Here is a 17,997-nt window from a genome sequence, read left to right as displayed (position 1 = left end):
TTGCCTGTTGAACTTGAGTTTGCCATGTTATGATTTGAGCATATTTTTATGCTAAATGCAGTACCTGTGAGGGTTTCTGGAAAATATTTGTCATTTAATTTGTCAATTAAATATTGTAATCGATTAACAGCCCTAAGATATATATATAATTCATTTATTTTTGGTGATAATGGTTGCTCCCCTCAGACAAAGCTTGGAAAAAGGCGCCCCTCACCAGCCTTGAGCTGTATAAAATGGCCATAGCCTTTAGCATTAAAGGGTATCCTATACTCAGAGAGAGCAATGTATTTTATTTATTAAGTGCCACTTGCTGTAATATATATATTTGCATATTCATAGATTTTGGATTCAATTAGGAAGAAGGAGTATCCATCCATCCATAATCTGTAACCGCTTATCCTATGGGGGGCTGGAGTCGATCCCAGTTGACACTGTCGCCAGACTATCACAGGGCTGACACACAGAGACAAGACAACCATTCACGCCTACGGGCAATTTAGAGTCAACAATTAACCTAACCTGCATGTCTTTGGACTGTGGGAGGAAACTAGAGAACCCGGAGAAAACCCACCCTGACAGGGGACAATATGCAAACTCCACACACAAGTGTGGCCAGGTTTGAACCTGGGACCCTCTTGCTGTGAGGCTGCAGTGCTAACCACGGCACCGGAGAAGGAGTATATATGGACTAATTTGAATAACTTGTAACAAGGTAATTGAACTTTATCGTGGTACACAAAAAAACAAAACATATGAGACACAAATTATAATTCAAGGCAGAGGATTTTTTAATCAGAATTACTCCTTTACATTTAGAAACATATTGATTAATTAAGCTTTAAGTGCATGTTTTAATATAATGTACTTTTCATGAATTTATAATGTTAAAATAAAAGTAAAACACATAAGAAAATATTGTATAGAAATATCAGTAGCCTATGTTTCTATGCTTGCTATGGAAATATGGAAACATCTATCTATCTATCTATTTATCTATTTATCTATCTATCTATCTATCTATCTATCTACCTCTACAGGAAAGGCCAGAGCAGACTCTACCTGCTCAGGAGACTGAGGTCTTTTGGAGTGCATGGGGCTCTCCTGAAGACCTTTCATGGCACTGTGGTGGCATCAGCCGTTCTTTATGGAGTGGTCTGCTGGGGCAGCAGCATCTCGGCTGCAGAGAGGAAGAGACTAGACAGAGTGATCAGGAAGGACAGCTCTGTCCTGGGATGCCCCCTCTGCACAGTGGAGGTGGTGGGAGAGAGGAGGATGATGGCTAAGCTGTCATCCATGATGGAGAATGACTCCCACCTCATGCAGGACACCATCTCAGCACTTGAGAGCTCCTTCAGCGACAGGCTGCTCCACCCAAAGTGTGTGAAGGAGCACTATTGCAGGTCCTTCCTTCCTGCAGCTGTCAGACTCCACAACCAGCACTGCTCCCAGTAGACCACTTATACTTACAAACCAAAAACTGACAATAACCTGATATTTCCAGGTGTAATTTCATTTAATTCTCATTGTGCAATATCATTTTTCACTTGTGCAATTTTGTTAATAGTCTGTTTATTGTCAATACTGCATATACTGCTCCTATTTTTATACTTCCTTCTATTTAAATGGTTCATATTTTGTAACACTTTGTTAAGCTTCTTTTTTTTACTGTGTTAGCTGATGAATCCTGTTTTTGCACTATCCCCTTTGCTGCTGTACACTGCAAATGTCCCCACTGCGGGACTAATAAAGGAATATCTTATCTTATCTTCTATCTATCTATCTATCTATCAGATGCTATCATGCAGTCTCCAGCAGATGGAGCTCTTCATATATCATCATTTCCGTGGAAAAAGACAAGGATGGATAAGACGTGTCGTGCGTCATTACGCATCATATCCACCAGCAGCTCCAGCTCCAGTGCGCATGTGTCTCACTCCAGAGCTCAGGACAGGGTGTCCTAACCTCTTTCAATCAGCCTTGGAAAAAGTGGGCGGAGGAGGACATCTAAGTTCCCCGGAAGTTACATCAAAATCAATGAAGTAGGAACAGAGAATCACAAACTTTGTGCCCCCTCTCCTCTCCGCCGTCTCTCCTGGAGATTTACGCTCTGCTGCTTCACTCATTCACCTCACACACAATATACGAGTAAGTTTCTTTCTTTTTGTTCCTGTCTCTACAGAGATGTTGAACTAGTTAAACCTGAAACTACTAGAACCACTCCTCTGAACCACCGTCCACATGGTGATATATGTTATATGCTGTTATTATCTTTATATCTAGCAGTATTTCAGATGGGAATAATGGCTACAAGAGAGTTATTTGGCAACAATTTTGATAGTTTTTTTGGTCATTTTTCAAGAGAACATTCCCATGTTGCAGGAAACAAAGTGAGTTGCTTTTCTCTATGATAGTAAACTGGATATTGAGTTTTGGACTGTTGGTTGGGGGGGGAAAAAATACATTTTAAGGTGCATTTTTCACTTGTTTATGATATTTTATCGATCAAATGGTTCTCTGATTAATTGAGAAAATAATCCACATATCAGTTATATGTTTTTAATATTCAATATACAATATTAAAATTGCAAAATGACAATCAAGTCCTGGCACTGCCTTTACAATTAGCCTATTAATTTATGTGTTTATTATTTTGGAGCTCAGAGATCAGTCGATTAATTGAATAGGGCAACAATTCTAATTATCAAATAATTGTTTAAGATTCATTGAGTCATGGTTAAATGTGAATATTTGTTTGTTTTCTTCTTGTATTCTATGATAGTGAAATAGTTTGGTGTTTGTGACTGAAAACAAGTCGTTTGCATGCGTTGAATTTGCATCCAATTGCATTTTCATTTTAATAGGCTATTTTTAGTTTGTAAGGCATCTCATTGATAAAGTGGCTACAGTGCCAACAAAGGACTCATCACATAAATATGTGCCTCACTGTTGAATAATGCAGTCACTCCTGAAGGCATATTTATCCAACCACAGAGAGAGAGAGAGAGAGACAGGTTTCACAACTTCCCCAGTTTCACATTCAAACATTCCTCTGCAGAATTCAGTGTTAATATGAGGTTTACATTGTTCAAAAGGCATCAGGTTCAAGACAATAAGCCCAGGGTTGCAAATGTAGTGTTTAGCTGAGCATGGGGATGTATTGAAAAGTAGCTACTGTAGGACTATCTGATAAAATATGACAGTGAAAGTTCATTCTTGACACCGGAAACAGTAGCTGACATCACAATCACACTTAAAGGGTCATTTAGTAGCTGTTTTTATGATCTTTATGATGGAGTTTGCCCAGTTGTCTGTAGGATGTTTACATTTCCATTAGGGATGCACCGATACCGGATCAGATATCGGCTGATATTGACTCAAATGGCTGGATTGGATATCGGTGACAATGGGGCTGATCTATTCGATTCAATTCTATGTTTATATACTATATACTATATACTGGAATTTGGATTCCTGTTTATGTTTTAAAAAATGTGTTGCTGTATTAAAAAGGGTTACACTTGAATTGTAATTCTTGTTAATTTTGAAGATTTCTAACCCAGTTCCTGTTGTAAGATTCATTATTTTGATAATAAATAATAATTATAAAATAATAAAAAATGTATATCTATGTATTTATTTGTTACATTTTGTTTTACAAAGTTAGGAAAGCGATGTTTAATTCAAGCCTGATGTTGCCTCACACATAAAAGGATGATCTCAGTCACGTCCACACAGTGAGGTATACAGCTTATTAATAAATTATTATTATTAACACTGGTATCGGATCGGTACTCGGTATCGGCTGATATCCAAAGCCCAGGTATCGGTATCTGTATCGGGACTGAAAAAGTCGCATCGGTGCATCCCTAATTGACATTTATCTGATTGCTTTGAGGACTTTCGGCTTAAAAATTTAGATAAAAATCTCAGATTGTGTAAAAATGAGGCATCTGCTGAAGAAGATTGTGTGTTACAATTGAAAGCTCCTACATGGATCTTGTGGGGAGATTGTTTTGTCAACTATATAGGGCTAACTCAAATGCTTGTTTTTTATTTTTATTATTTTTTCAAATATGAGTATGTAATAATAATAATGTTTAAATCCCCAAATAGCCCATGAAGAAAGGAATTATCCCACAACATCATTCATTATACATATTCAACAATAATCATTATTAGTTATTCTCAGACAGATATCGCTGTGTTGTGTGTGTAGAGGTGCGTTTGTGTACAGCAGTGTGGCAATGGCACCGCCCTGGGCACTGAAACACGTCAGCCTGCCGCACTGCGCTGCTCTACGAAGCTTCGAAAAAATACGAATATTTCTTATCGTAGCTTCGAAGCCTAAAAAAATTATATTCGAGACAGCCCTACAACTATGTGGTAAAATGTTCCACAGTACTGGAGGTCCAACTGAGAATTAAAAATACAACAAGGAGGAGTATCGATTTGTCACAACTATCTCAGTCTTTTTGTGAACATTTATTATAACATTATAAATCTATTAATGTGAGTTATTTCTTATTTAACTCTGACAGATATAATGTACCTGTATATCCTCGGACTGGTGGCTCCCTGGTTCGTCTATCGCTGGTACAAGGAAACCAAACGAGTGACCAACAAAGAAGATAAATACGTCTACATCACCGGCTGTGACAGTGGGTTTGGTAATCTCCTGGCGAGACACCTGGACGCGCAGGGCTTTAATGTAATTGCGGGATGTTACACTGCGGAAGGTGAGGATGAGCTGAAGAAGGTCGCCTCCGACAGACTGGCGACCGTTCACCTGGATGTCACCGACTCCGAGAGTGTCGGCAAGACGGCAGCTCTCATCAAGACTCTGGTTGGACAGAATGGTGAGTGTGTATTTAATATAATGTTAATCTCAGAGTTTACAGCAATCGTAGGGTTTCAGGTAAATTAACAATATTCACATGTCGTTTATGTTTGAAACTGGGTAGTACTGAGTTCAACGTTTTAAGAAATACACATATTCACTTTCTTGACGAGAGTTCGATGAGAGGATTGATACTACTCTCATGTCTGTCCGTTCAATTTGGAGCTACATAACCTACATTTGGAGTAACACATAGCCTGAAGCAGTGATTTTACTCCTAGGTGTGTTTTACTATCTTGTTGTGTTGCTGCAGGCCTGTGGGCCGTCGTAAACAACGCCGGAGTCGCTCTGCCGTCGGCTCCCAATGACTGGCTCACTATTGACGACTACAAGGACATGATAGCTGTCAATCTGTGCGGCGTGATCGACGTCACACTGAGCGTCCTCCCTCTCATCAAGAAGGCCAGAGGCCGAGTGGTGAACGTCGCCAGCGTGTTTGGGCGTGTCACCCCGTTCGGCGGGCCGTACTGCGTTTCCAAGTACGGAGTGGAGTCCTTCAACGACAGTCTGCGGTGAGAGAAAGATGTCACCTTTTTCATGCTGTGCACACATTGTTTCTCTCACTCTTGACTTAGACTAAACCTCCTCTGTGTTTCAGGTTAAACATGGCACCGTTTGGAATCAAGGTTGCATGCATTGAGCCGGGCTTCTTCAGAACAAACGTGACTGATACAGTGTTGATGAAAAATAACCTGAGGAGGCTCTGGGACAGATTACCTCAGGATGTGAAGGACGACTATGGACCTGCTTTCTTGAACGATTGTGAGTTACTCCACTTTTTGTTAATAAATAATAATAAGCTTGTTTTTATATTGCTAGACTGTAGCTCAACACATCACAGAACAACTCACAAATAAAGAGGAGATGATTTTGTCGAATGGAGCCCATTTCTGCAAAAAAAGATCTGTGATCTTCTCCGTGACATAAATCACCTTCACTTGTTCTCTCAAATGTTCAATATTTGGAGACTTTTATTAATTTATTTTTGCTATTAGAGGCAAAAACCTTCATAGATAGCTTCAATTATTGTATGTTCTATGGGGTTGGTTGTCCCTATGTTATTTTAACATCTTAAAAATTAGTTTGATTTCATTGAAATGCAGCAACTTAACATACAGAACATAAACTTATCAACTCATCCTGACGTCAGTCTCTCACTATTACATGTGACAACCAACCCCAAAGAGATTTTTTTTTGCTTGCGACTAAGCTGACAACCACATAGCCTAGAAAAAAACATCTAAACTATAGCTCTCCCTTCAGTTTTAATGGTAATAATGATTTATTATAAACCCATGATGTAAAAGCCTGGAAGAGAAACACAGAAGAGCTGGATATTTACATTTTGACATGAAAAACACTAAAAGTCCTTACTTACTCCTGAAATGACCCTGTAGGTGACCTCTGACCCCAATACTGAAAATTTCAGTACCAACATTTCTAACAGCGCCCTCTAGGGGGCGAGATCTAATGAATGTGACAACCAACTCCATTCATCCCCAAATCAACCATGTCTGTATTTAACCTATGATTAGTGCACAGCACTTTCCAAGAAACAAGAAAAACAAGAAACTACAGACCTGTAAATTTAATAAAGCATTGTCCTGTATATAAACCACGTGTGTGAAATGCTTCTCTTTCAGCTATGGAAATGTTGGATCACAGGTTCAAGATGTTGACGGACCACAACCTGATGAAGGTGATCGACTGCATGGAGCACGCCGTGTCCGCCGTTCACCCTCGAACTCGCTACTCTGCCGGATGGGACGCTAAGTTCTTCTGGTTGCCTACATCGTACATGCCAACCTGCATCTCGGATAGACTTTTCCTAAAAAACGCCCCCAGAATAAAAACTGGCAAATCATTTATTTGAGGGAAGAAAAAAAAAATTGGGTTAATTTGAAGATCATTTGTGTTTTGTTTGTTTTTTTGCTACAATAAATGTTTGTACATGAAGGATTACACCACTGACATCGTCATATAAACATTGTTATAAAACATGTTTGGCGCTTCATTATGTCTCTGACTCCAGACATTATCATGCCTACCCTATTGATTAGACCATCTAATCTAAATACTTTACAGATAGGGAGAATAAGCCTAATGTGGGACATTTTTTTAATTTCAGATTTCTGGAATATATTGTAATATGAAGCCAATACATTAAATCCACACCCAGTACCACCCCGAAATCCCCAGGATGTGTCTTAATCAAACCAAAAAAATTAAATGCAGCTACACACTCATAAAGGAAATGTTAAGACATATCAGTACTCTAATGCATTTGAGTTTCTAAAGTGGGAAAGTCATGTCCGATATGTGGGACACTGAAAAGTCTGTTAAGACACTCTTTTAAAAGGCCTAAAAATCCCTTTAATTAATGTAGGTAACACTTGAAGCTAAATGTGCAATCAAATGTTCAGTAATTTTACTATTTACAATGTTATTGCTGTTACAAAACCTACACTTATGAGTGGATGTTACATGGAGAATCAAACAACATCAAACAAACAATAAGACTATAAATAATTATAAAGAATAATGAATAAAGATTATAATAGTTTTGAAGCATTTAGGCATTAGAAAGACATTAAATATCAATAGTTTTATTGACTTTTATTTGTTAGAGGGAGACCTACACCTACCTGAGCTGAGGTGTCCCACATTAGGCAGTGTCCCACTTTATGACAAATCACCCTAATGGTCTTTGACTACAGCTTCTGAAGTTATTTGATGATCTTAAACCCAGTGTCACGACTCGGTCTTGATGGACTTTGACTCCTCTGCCTCTGTTCAAACCCGCTCTTCAAATTCTTAATGTTTAATTTCCTTCATCAGATGCACAGGACAGTCTGTTACCAGTTTTGGCTGGGATGTTGTGTTTTCAGAGTGCATATGAGGTAAAAGGGGAATGCAGTAATCAAAACCAGTGGCCGTGTAATCTAGTGTTGTCTATTGCACAACCCCACATTGGTGAAACATTTAACCCTGCCTTTATATCCACCACGGACCTTGACACTCTGCATCACACCCTGACACAACTCGACTGAAAAAGGATTGTCACTTCGTTCAGTTATTCTCTGATGAACAATTGTTGCCATGGTATGTTTGACTTATTATTTAACATTTTACACAAGTTAAATTACCGTTTATTGGCTTTTATGCACAATCTGAGCGCCGTAACGTGGTGGGTGAATGAAAATTGTTGCATTAAAGGTTCAGTTCACCAAAAACACACAAAAAACGTACCTCTTGTGGTGTTTAGCTATGCAGGGTTTTTGTTTGTGGTATGCAAAGCATCACAACCAAAATTCAGTTAGTATAGCACAGTGGTGGAGGAAGTATTCGGATTATTTACTTAAGTAAAAGAAAAAATGCCTTAGAAAATTTACTTAAAGTATAAAAAGACAACGTTTTCATCCACTCAAGAATTCATTATGCAAAGAAATTGACCCTGTAAGTGTTATTTTGTTTATTTATAATTCATTTATAATAAATATATTCATGATATTTTAATTTTACTGATGCATTCATGTATAAACTGTTGCATAGTTTAATATATCAAAAATATTTTAAAAGCTGATCTCATGTTTTGTATGTAAAATTATAATCTGAAAAGTAAGTTACCAAAGTGGTTATCAAAGCTGTCACATAAATAGTGGAGTAAAAAGAAAATCAATATTTCCCTCTGAAATTTGGCAAAGTAGAAATATAAAGAACCATAAAATGGGAGTACTAAAGTGCAAGTATCTCAAAATTGTTGTTTGTTTCTTTTATGCTAAATTTCTTATTTTGTATGTTCAAACTTTTTTCAAAGTCTGTTGTTGAAACTTCTTTTGCTGCGTCGTGTTATAAGCATTATTATTACATATGTTAACCTATAAGGGATTCACATCTAATCAGTTGATATGAGGCAAGGCAAGGCAAGGCAGCTTTATTTGTATAGCACATTTCAACAACAGGGCAATTCAAAGTGCTTTACATAAACATTCAAGAACATTGCGACAAAGTGCAAAAGAACATTAAGACATAATTAAAACAGTTATAAAAACATTAAAACATTAAAGATTAGAAAATCAAAACAAGCTAAAAATAAAAGCTAGGATAGAAGTTAAAATAGAATAAAACAAACAAAAATAAAAGCTCTGGTGCAGTATCAGATCATTATCTGGTTTAATTAAAGGCAGCAGCGAACAGGAACGTTTTAAGCTTTGTTTTAAAAGAACTCAGAGTTGGAGCGGTCCTGCAGTTTTCTGGGAGCTTGTTCCAAATATTTGGTGAATAAAAACTGAACGCTGCTTCTGCATGGCATATAATAGTGCCCTATTATAGATATATATATATACAAAATAGATATACAAAGCCTGCTTTTAGTTAAAATATTGGAAGTATCCTGTCTAGTGTAGGTGCATTACTGCCAGATTAACCCAGTAGATGGCGCTGGAGCAAAAATGAGCAACATTTATTCAGGAACATGCACCATGCAGAGTTTGACAGTGGTGGAAAGTAACTAATTACATTTACTCAAGTACTGTACTCAAGCACAGATTCAAGATATTAATTCACTTGAGTATTTCTATTTCATGCAATTTTCTACTCCACTACATCTCAGGAGCAAATATTGCACTTTTTACTCGATTGTTTGATAGCTTTAGTTACCTCAAAGATTACAGTTTTTCATCCCCTTCTTGTCCAGTGAAAACAAAAAGAATTGAATTTGATTGTTTGTGATAAATTAAAGGATGTAGTGTTTATTCATGTGTTGAGAAATTCTCCTACTTCTTAAGCTAAATAAAGTATTTAAAACCATTTTGGATCAGCTGGAAAATGCATCGTCACAAAGCTGAAAACAGACAAACATATGATGATCTTATAGAATATGATGCATTGCTGTAAATTAAACTACCCAATAGTATATAAATGAGTTTAAATTAGCACAACCTTAAACATCGACAGCAGTAAAATGCAACTTACACATTAATGCAGAAGTGATATTAATCAAGAAAGATCATATAATAGTAAAACACTGATGGGGAACATTTTACTGCACAAGGACTTCTTTTACTTTACTTTTGGTTCTTTATGTAGGTTTTGCTGATAATCCTTACATACTTTTACTTAAGTAAAGTTTTGAATGCAGGACTTTTACTTGTAGTGGAGTATTTTTGCAGTGTGGTATTGGTACTTTTACTGAAGGAAACTATGTGAATACTTCTTCCACCACTGCATTTTGAACTGAGTTTGAAAGCATTTTTTTATTATTGGTGTGTTCAAGTTAAAATGTAGAGTTAAGTAGCTCTTTAATACCATTAACATTTAAGTAAACTTGCAGTTAATCACAAACCAATTGACACATAAAGAATAGGGGGCCTTTAATATTAATCTTCTTTGTGTGTGGGATCTTAAACTGAAGAAATACATCTCAAATGTCTCCACTCAGGTGTCAACGGTTTTGACAACATATGTATTAGAGGTAAGCTGATTTATCTTTGTCTATTTTCAAAATTTTTATACCTTTTGTGTGTAGAATATTTAGAGTAAAATAAAGAGACAAGAAGTCACAGCTGTGGATTGTGTGTTTCAGGTGATCCTGTCACACCTGGCCTTAACATGTGCTTTAGTTCTGGCCACTCTGGTTGCCATCCGCTGGTACATCAGAGATTCCTACAAGGTTGACGGCTTCAACCAGAAGCATGTGTTCATCACAGGCTGTGACAGCGGCTTTGGGAATCTGCTGGCCAGGCAGCTGGATGGAAAAGGCTTCCACGTCACTGCTGCATGTCTCACAGAGAAAGGTGCGGCAGATTTGGCAGCACTGTCCTCCCCCAGGCTGAAGACCCTCCTGCTGGATGTTACAGACGGGGCGAGCATCAGGAGTGCGGTGGAGTTTGTGAGCAGAGAGGTCGGAGAGCGAGGTGAGCCGGGCCGGGCGGACAGCAGCAGGGGGTAACACACAGATAGGGTGCCAGCCAGAGTGAGGCACTGGGAGAGATAAAGGCAACCTGGACCATCACATCATCAACTCATCATCCTCCTACTGATTAACACACTCTCTCTCTCTCTTTGTAAAGGGAGAAAATACCTCATAGTTTGCATTTCTTAACAGAGATTCCCCAAAATAATAAATCTGAACTACAGATTGATAATAAAAAAAGTTTATCCTGACCAGAGTGTTAACTTTTTAGACTTTACTTTATTGGAATTAATGCCTGGTCTGTCTGTGTTGGTGGACATAACTCCCAAACACTATACAGTATGGACTATATTACTCTCCATAGTACTGTATGTTATATATTTTTGCATTTCAACACTGATTCTTCCAGCTAAGAGGATATAATGAGGCAAACATGTTTGCACTTTCCACAAAGTAAAGTGACAAGGAGTAAACTAGAAATACAAAACACTGGGAAACAAAAAAGGATGAAACACAACAGACTAAATCCACTGAGGAAGTGAGGATAATTAGGTGCAGGTAAAACCAATCTGGACGGGGTCGACAATCACAAAGGCAGGAAAATACAAAAGGCAGGAAGCAATACTATACATGACACACACATTGAGGAGTGAACTCATCAAAACAAAACAGAAAACACTAGAATGAATGAGACAAGAAAAGCCAGAACCATAGAAACCGAAATACTCTAGACAAATCCGAACAAATAATATACGCCACAAAGAGATATAAACACAAAACGGTCTCTGGGCCCAGCGCCAGACCGTGACACATTTGCCAGTTTGCTGCTGGTCAGATGAGGCCTGTATGAACACATTGATGAGAAATGAATTAAGCCAACTGCAAAGACATTTCTGATATTTGTGAAGATGATAAATCAACAAAAGAGAAATAAAGATGAGAAGTTGATGTCTGCTTGTAACATTTTCTCTGCAGGTCTGTGGGGTCTGGTGAACAACGCTGGCAGGTCCACACCAATTGGTCCAACAGAGTGGATGCAGCTGGAGGATTTCACAAAGGTGTTGGATGTGAATCTGATAGGACTTATTGATGTGACGCTCCAGTTTCTGCCTCTGCTGAAGAAGGCCCAGGGCAGGCTTGTAAACGTGGCCAGCATACTGGGCAGACTGTCTATCATTGGTGGAGGATACTGCGTGTCCAAGTGGGGAGTGGAAGCCTTCTCCAACGGCGTCAGGTAGTGAGAAGACAACAGATTTATTATCACACATTCTCTTAAGACAGGAAATACTATAAGAAACTAAACTAACATGCAGGTTCAGTGCACATTCACAGTACGTTTTAGTTTTTTAGAATGATTGCCTCCAACCTCTGAAAGTCAATGAACATCTCTTTGGTCTTAGACACATTCAGTCAGTAGTGGAAAAAGTACTCACATCCTTTACTTAAACCTGCAGTAGGCAGAATATTTTTGGCATCATTGGGCAAAAAATCCATAATAACCTTTCAGCATATTGTAATTCAAGTGTTCTGAGAGATAACTAGACTGCACCTCCTCATGGCTCTGTTTTCAGGTTTTAAAAAATCTAGCATGTGACGGGAGACTTTGGCCAATCACAGGTCATTTCAGAGAGAGAGCGTTCCTATTGGCTGTTCATTCAACGGAGGCAGCTGTCAATCACTCACGAACTCCAATCAAACGGGCAAACTTGGCAACGCCGATCAAATATTCATTAATATTCTGTTACTGTAATGCCTATCTCTCTCCTCAAATGTTTTCAGAAACATCTTGTAGTGCACTGTTTAGCTGTAAAATGAGAAAGTTTGCTCCGGCTGGTGGGCGGTGCTTGGTATTTCCTCAACTGATCTCAATATGGCTGCCGGGTCACAAACGTTCATACTATATTTGTATTTTGGGTTTCTACTAGAACATGTTAACATGCTTTAATATTCAAAAAACACTTCTCATACCGGCTGTACTGCAGCATCTCTTTTCCCCCTCTGTCTGAAACGCTCTGATTGGTCAGCCGGCCCACTCTGTTGTGATTGGTCAATCAAACCGAACTCTTCGGACTCCACTCCAGCTCCGCTCTAACTAGCTTTGTTTGAGGGCGTGCCAAACTAGACGCTAGGCAGGTATTATGCAAATGTGTTACTTGGTGACATCACCACGTTACAGAAAAAAATGCGGGACTTTAAGTGAGGCGTTTCAGGCAGTTCAGGAGCAGTGTTTCTGTGGGGGAGAGTAACTCCCTTTGGCGGGGACTTTGGACTTTGTAACTTCACAGACCTTTTACGTGCACAAAACACTATATAACACACTAAAGGAAAGGGGGAAAAGGACAAAACTATAATAGGTCCTCTTTAAAAGAAAATACACAATAAAAAGTTTTCCAGCTGCACTAAAGAAATATACTGTTTTGCTTCTTCTACTCAGAGAGGAAATGTGGCAGTTTGGCATCAAAGTGAGCATCATCGAGCCTGGTTTCTTCAAGACAGCCATTACTAGTGTGGATCTGATTGAAGCTGACCTGAGGAGGCTGTGGACCCGCCTCCCTCAAGACGTCAAAGACTCCTATGGAGAGACATACTTTGATGACTGTGAGTGGAAGTACAGTTGAAGACACTCAGCAACAAATAAATACTCTTAATTACTCCTCTGCTTTGTTTTTTCCTGTCAGATTTGAAAGCTCAGGACTTGTCCATGGGCCTCTTGTGCAGTTCAGATATCTCCAAGGTGACCTGGTGTATGGAGCACGCGCTGACAGCTCGCTTCCCACGCACACGTTACGGCGCAGGCTGGGATGCCAAGCTTTTTTGGATTCCTCTGTCCTACCTCCCTTCATTTGTGTCAGACTTTGTTATCAATTTGTTTCTTCCTCCACCTAAGAATAAAAATGTCTAACAGGCAACTAAACTATGACTATTTCTGAAAGTGATGAAATAAAATATAGTAACAAAAAAAAGTGTCCAGACTGTGTTACAAAATAGGAAATTTATTCATTTCATGTCTCAGCAGCAGCAATTTAAACCATATGGGCATGTTATTGTGGATGATCACAGATACAGTTTTTATTGGGCTCATTATGATACGAAATAAATCATTGTATAAAGTTAAGAATTCATTCTCTGTGTTTATAAAACGACCGTCTACATCTGCATCCTCAGGTCATGTGTTGCTCTTCAAGATAATCAACTACATTAATTAATTTCCATGCAAAACAAACATGTTCAAGTATCGCTCCGAACAATTTTCATGTTGATTCAAAGTCATAAAGCAGAGAACATAATGAGTTTGATTACAATAAGTATGCTTCGCACACACGCATCTGTTTATACTGGAGCACATCTTTGAAAAATTGAATGGCATAAGTTAAAATCCAATTATTTTTGTCTTGCTTTTTAGTTTCCAGCCCTGAAATGAGGTATATAAACATGAAAAACGAAGTAAATACATCTTCAGTTTTGTTCAGTGGCAAAAAAAAAAAAAATCTCAACACATTTCTCTAATAACCTTCGATCATATAAGTACTGTACATTCAGAATGCAGCTCTCTTTTTATCTGTTATTGTGTTTATGTTGAACTATTCATAGGATCTATTTCAAAGATATTTTCTGACAAAATCTCACTGTTCAAATTTACAAATATACAACTTATTTATTAACATTTCTATCAGCAGCTTCAGTGCAAAGATATACATATAGTACATCGGAATAAAGAAAAACATTAACACAAGAATTGGCATAAGAAAAGTCAGAAGGCATAGTCACAGGAGACTTTTTTTTTCTTCATTCTATAGAAATGTGTTTCTCTCTCCTAAAACAATTTGAGCTTTTGTACACAGGCTGCTTAAAAAAATAAATTCTGTGCAAAGTGTGTTTTTTTTTCTTTTTCGATTCCCGTCTGCGAGAGAGGGGTTATACGTCGCTGTCCTCTTTCACGAGGTTGGCTGTGTCTTTGAAAGTGTCCTCGGTTGGCGAAAAGGTGCTCGGACGATCCCTCTTCTGAGGTTTGGCGGGGGGGACAAACGGAGAGGGCTCGGGGGCAGAAGAGTCCCCGTTGCTTCCTACTGGCTTTTCATCCTTCATCTGTCAAACAATGCAGAGAGTAAACCAGCCGAAAAAAATACCTGTACTTTCTGTTTTGTAACTGGTGTCTTAAAAATGTTCCAAACTTACCTCTGCATACGAACGGTTTTCAAATGTGGTGCTTGGGTTTAATTTCCGCTTGAATAAGCTCCACTTTGACTCCTGCAAACGAACACAAACAGTGAGGTGGCATCATAACATTTTTATGTAGACGAATATTCTAAAAACATACATACAGAGCTTTTAGAAAGGGGCTGAATGAAAGTATGTCTTTTCCTAAAAAAATAATAATATTATGATTGTGAATTAATTAGGGCTGTCAAAGTTAACGCGATAATAACGCGTTAATGCAACTTGCGATTTTTAGGTTGTAGCGGGCTCAGTTTAAAGCTAGAGTGAAGATATTGGTATCATATGAGACTAGGAAATCAGAGGAATCCATTGGTACCCACGATGTCACACTAGCTTGTCGCAAAGGATGTTAAATAACGCTCCAAACTAACGCTAAATTTTGGCGAGGAAAAACTGGCATGGCCATTTTCAAAGGGGTCCCTTGACCTCTGACCTCAAGATATGTGAATGAAAATGGGTTATATGGGTACGCACGAGTCTCCCCTTTGCAGACATGCCCACCTTATGATAATCACATGCAGTTTGGGGCAGTCTGGTGTCTCATTCAGGCTGCAGAATACATGAATATTTACTGTGGCAACAAGTTAACGCAATGGAGCGGGGGAAAGAGAATGTGACTAGTGGCCGATTGTTATCAATTACAACTTTAATACTACTATTAATGATAACAATAATAATTTAGCTCACGTAGTTTTATACGGACAATACTAAGAGACTCACCTGCACAGGTTTGGTGCCGACAGAAGTAGTGTTCACAATGCCCGCACTCTGATCTACGCGATACGCCGGGTTCACAAAGTTGTTCTCCAGCTGTTCACCGCTCACATTAACAGTCACCTGTTGAGAAATAGGTTGTCATGTCAGTGTCATCAGCCAGGACGATTGATCTAATTGGCTTAACTAATTACATTTTCTTTCATTTTGAATGGTTAATAAAATAATCAGGTGGTGCACGTACTGTTACGTCCCAGTCCTATATCTAAGTTACAGTATGTTTTCCTTGTTTCCAGTTTTCAATTCCTGTTTTTTTTTTATATACTCACCTTTGTCTCTCGTTTCAGATACTTGTGTTTCCCACCTGTGTGATTACCTACCTCACCCTGATGATTTTCACCCTCATTACCACCCGTATTTAGTCTGTGTGCTCCCCTTCTGTCTGTGCCAGTTTGTCTTTAGTGAGCAGTGCAGCGATTATCTTCCCAGTTTATTCCAAGTGTTTATGACATTGTTTCTGGATTTTTTGACTAAGTCTCTGCCCAGTGTTTTTGATACCATCAACTGTCTTTCCCGGACAGTTACCTGTATACTACTCTGTGTTTTTACATAGTAAAGACTCTTGCTTATATTTTTTGTCAAGGAGTCATGCTTTTGGGTCCTTTTCCTGCTGGTTGCCGGTGTACTGTAACCCTGATACAGTATGTACATCCATAAATTCTCTGCAGTTGCTGCATAACGATAATTTATCTGCACAGAAAGACCAAAAATACCTGCTTTGTTGCTAACTTATCACAATGTTTTGACCACAAACAGTCCAAGGACCCTAAATAAGCTGTCATGCCCGTGTAGAATAGAAGAACAATTTTGCACGATACGGCAGTGTGGGTATTTCTTCTTGTGTTTTTTTATAATTAAGTATTTGGCAATGACAAGACTCTCCTAGCCAGCAAACACATCCATAAATATTATTCCTATCACTTACTTTACAGCTGTACAATTTAATATCTTCATCCTGAAGACAAACATACCTTAAGCATTATAAATCAAAGCCCTCATTTTGTTAGCTTCAGCAGAAACCCCACATCCCACCTGCCATCAAAATCAATGAATTGGCCAGCAGTCCATTTATTCACTATATTTCAATGAAGGCGCAACATTACAGGCAAAACGTCGTTTTTCATGCACTGGTCAAGTTTGAGAGTTTTGGCTATTCTTCTTTCAGACTAGTGGAAAGAAAACATCAAAAATACACATTCAGGTGTTTATTTTACTACTTTGTCTATTTGTGTCTGTAGATTTTACGATAAAGGCCGTTTTCTCAAAATTATGTTGTTCTCATACTCTGAGCCAAAAATCTCCAATTTAGTAGCACTTACATACACACAACTTTCCAGTTTCATTCCTATCTATATTATGAAGGATTTTACCAGGGGGTTTGTTCATATATCATTCATAGCCTGATTTATAGAACATTTTATTCAAAAAAACATGGAGAAAATAGATTTATTTTTTTGTAAAAGTTTACTTTCTGTTAGAAGATGCTGAAATGATGAAAACCACTGAACTGTGTACAGTACGTGGTTTGCAGCAAAGCTTTGTTTTTCTCTGGAACATGAGTCTACTAACTATCCGCTGCTGGAAGCCTTAGTTTATCTGTGGCGTTAATGTAACATGTAACTCCATGTGGGAAATAAAACATTCATTCATTCATTAATAAGTACCTGTGTGGCATGAATGACAGCAGGATCACCGGACGCTCCAGGAGCTGTGGCGTATAACGGGTTCTCAAATGTGATTGGCTGCCTCCCAGCTTCCATGGCAAAATTATCATCCTATGGAGATATTACATTGATGAGATTGCTTTTCACATTCATTAAAGACATGGCAGTAATTGTTTTTTCAACTGCTGCTTACACAAGCAGCTCTAGAAGGAATGCTAAAATATAAAGTTGTCAATAAACACCACATAGAGCACAGTTTGTGATTCAAAAATGCTGAGAGTAGGGAAATATTAACTGCAAATGAGCGTCCTCCAGGACTTACCATCTGCATGGCTGTGTCAATGAATGACACTCCAATGTGTGATGGTCCGAGGTCAACATTATCACCGGAGCGAAACATCACCCCGTTCCCCGTGTCACCGGACTTCACCAGGCTGCTGAGGCTGGACAAACAACAGAACACTTCAATTTGAACTTTGATCTAAATTCTGTGTGCATCAGCTTTAGTACAGTTTTCATAAACAGAGAGT

At 38.4% G+C, this 17,997-nt stretch overlaps 3 protein-coding genes across 5 annotated transcripts in view; 2 read left to right on the top strand and 1 right to left on the bottom strand.

Moving 5' to 3' along the window:
- Positions 1–1,987: 1,987 nt before the first annotated feature.
- On the top strand, positions 1,988–6,897 carry dhrs9 (dehydrogenase/reductase (SDR family) member 9). The gene is made up of 5 exons (XM_074659361.1): positions 1,988–2,145; positions 4,539–4,856; positions 5,151–5,409; positions 5,496–5,659; positions 6,541–6,897. The coding sequence occupies exons 2-5, from the start codon at positions 4,544–4,546 to the stop codon at positions 6,768–6,770; spliced, it is 966 nt and encodes a 321-aa protein (XP_074515462.1). The 5' UTR covers positions 1,988–2,145; positions 4,539–4,543; the 3' UTR covers positions 6,771–6,897.
- An 877-nt stretch (positions 6,898–7,774) lies between these two features.
- On the top strand, positions 7,775–13,929 carry rdh1 (retinol dehydrogenase 1). Its single transcript, XM_074659360.1, has 6 exons — positions 7,775–7,999; positions 10,338–10,370; positions 10,482–10,812; positions 11,787–12,045; positions 13,246–13,409; positions 13,490–13,929. Exons 1-6 carry the CDS (start codon positions 7,997–7,999, stop codon positions 13,711–13,713), a joined length of 1,014 nt encoding a protein of 337 aa, XP_074515461.1. The 5' UTR covers positions 7,775–7,996; the 3' UTR covers positions 13,714–13,929.
- The window catches only part of lrp2a (low density lipoprotein receptor-related protein 2a), a 60,143-nt gene continuing 55,934 nt past the window's right edge, over positions 13,789–17,997 (bottom strand). For all 3 annotated transcript variants that reach the window (XR_012597162.1, XM_074659357.1, XM_074659358.1), the window contains 5 exons: positions 17,790–17,910; positions 17,468–17,578; positions 15,750–15,866; positions 14,988–15,059; positions 13,789–14,897 (listed from right to left, as the gene is read on the bottom strand). Coding sequence is in view for 2 of the 3 variants with exons in the window: in XM_074659357.1 (XP_074515458.1) it covers positions 14,727–14,897; positions 14,988–15,059; positions 15,750–15,866; positions 17,468–17,578; positions 17,790–17,910 (592 nt within the window). In the remaining variant the exon portion in view is untranslated. The remainder of the gene's footprint in view (positions 14,898–14,987; positions 15,060–15,749; positions 15,867–17,467; positions 17,579–17,789; positions 17,911–17,997) is intronic.

Source organism: Sebastes fasciatus, chromosome 14 (assembly GCF_043250625.1).
Source record: "Sebastes fasciatus isolate fSebFas1 chromosome 14, fSebFas1.pri, whole genome shotgun sequence".
In the NCBI taxonomy this organism is placed as follows: domain Eukaryota; kingdom Metazoa; phylum Chordata; class Actinopteri; order Perciformes; family Sebastidae; genus Sebastes; species Sebastes fasciatus.
The sequence above is the reverse complement of the archived record's forward strand: the minus strand, read 5'-3'. Positions and strand labels throughout refer to the sequence as shown.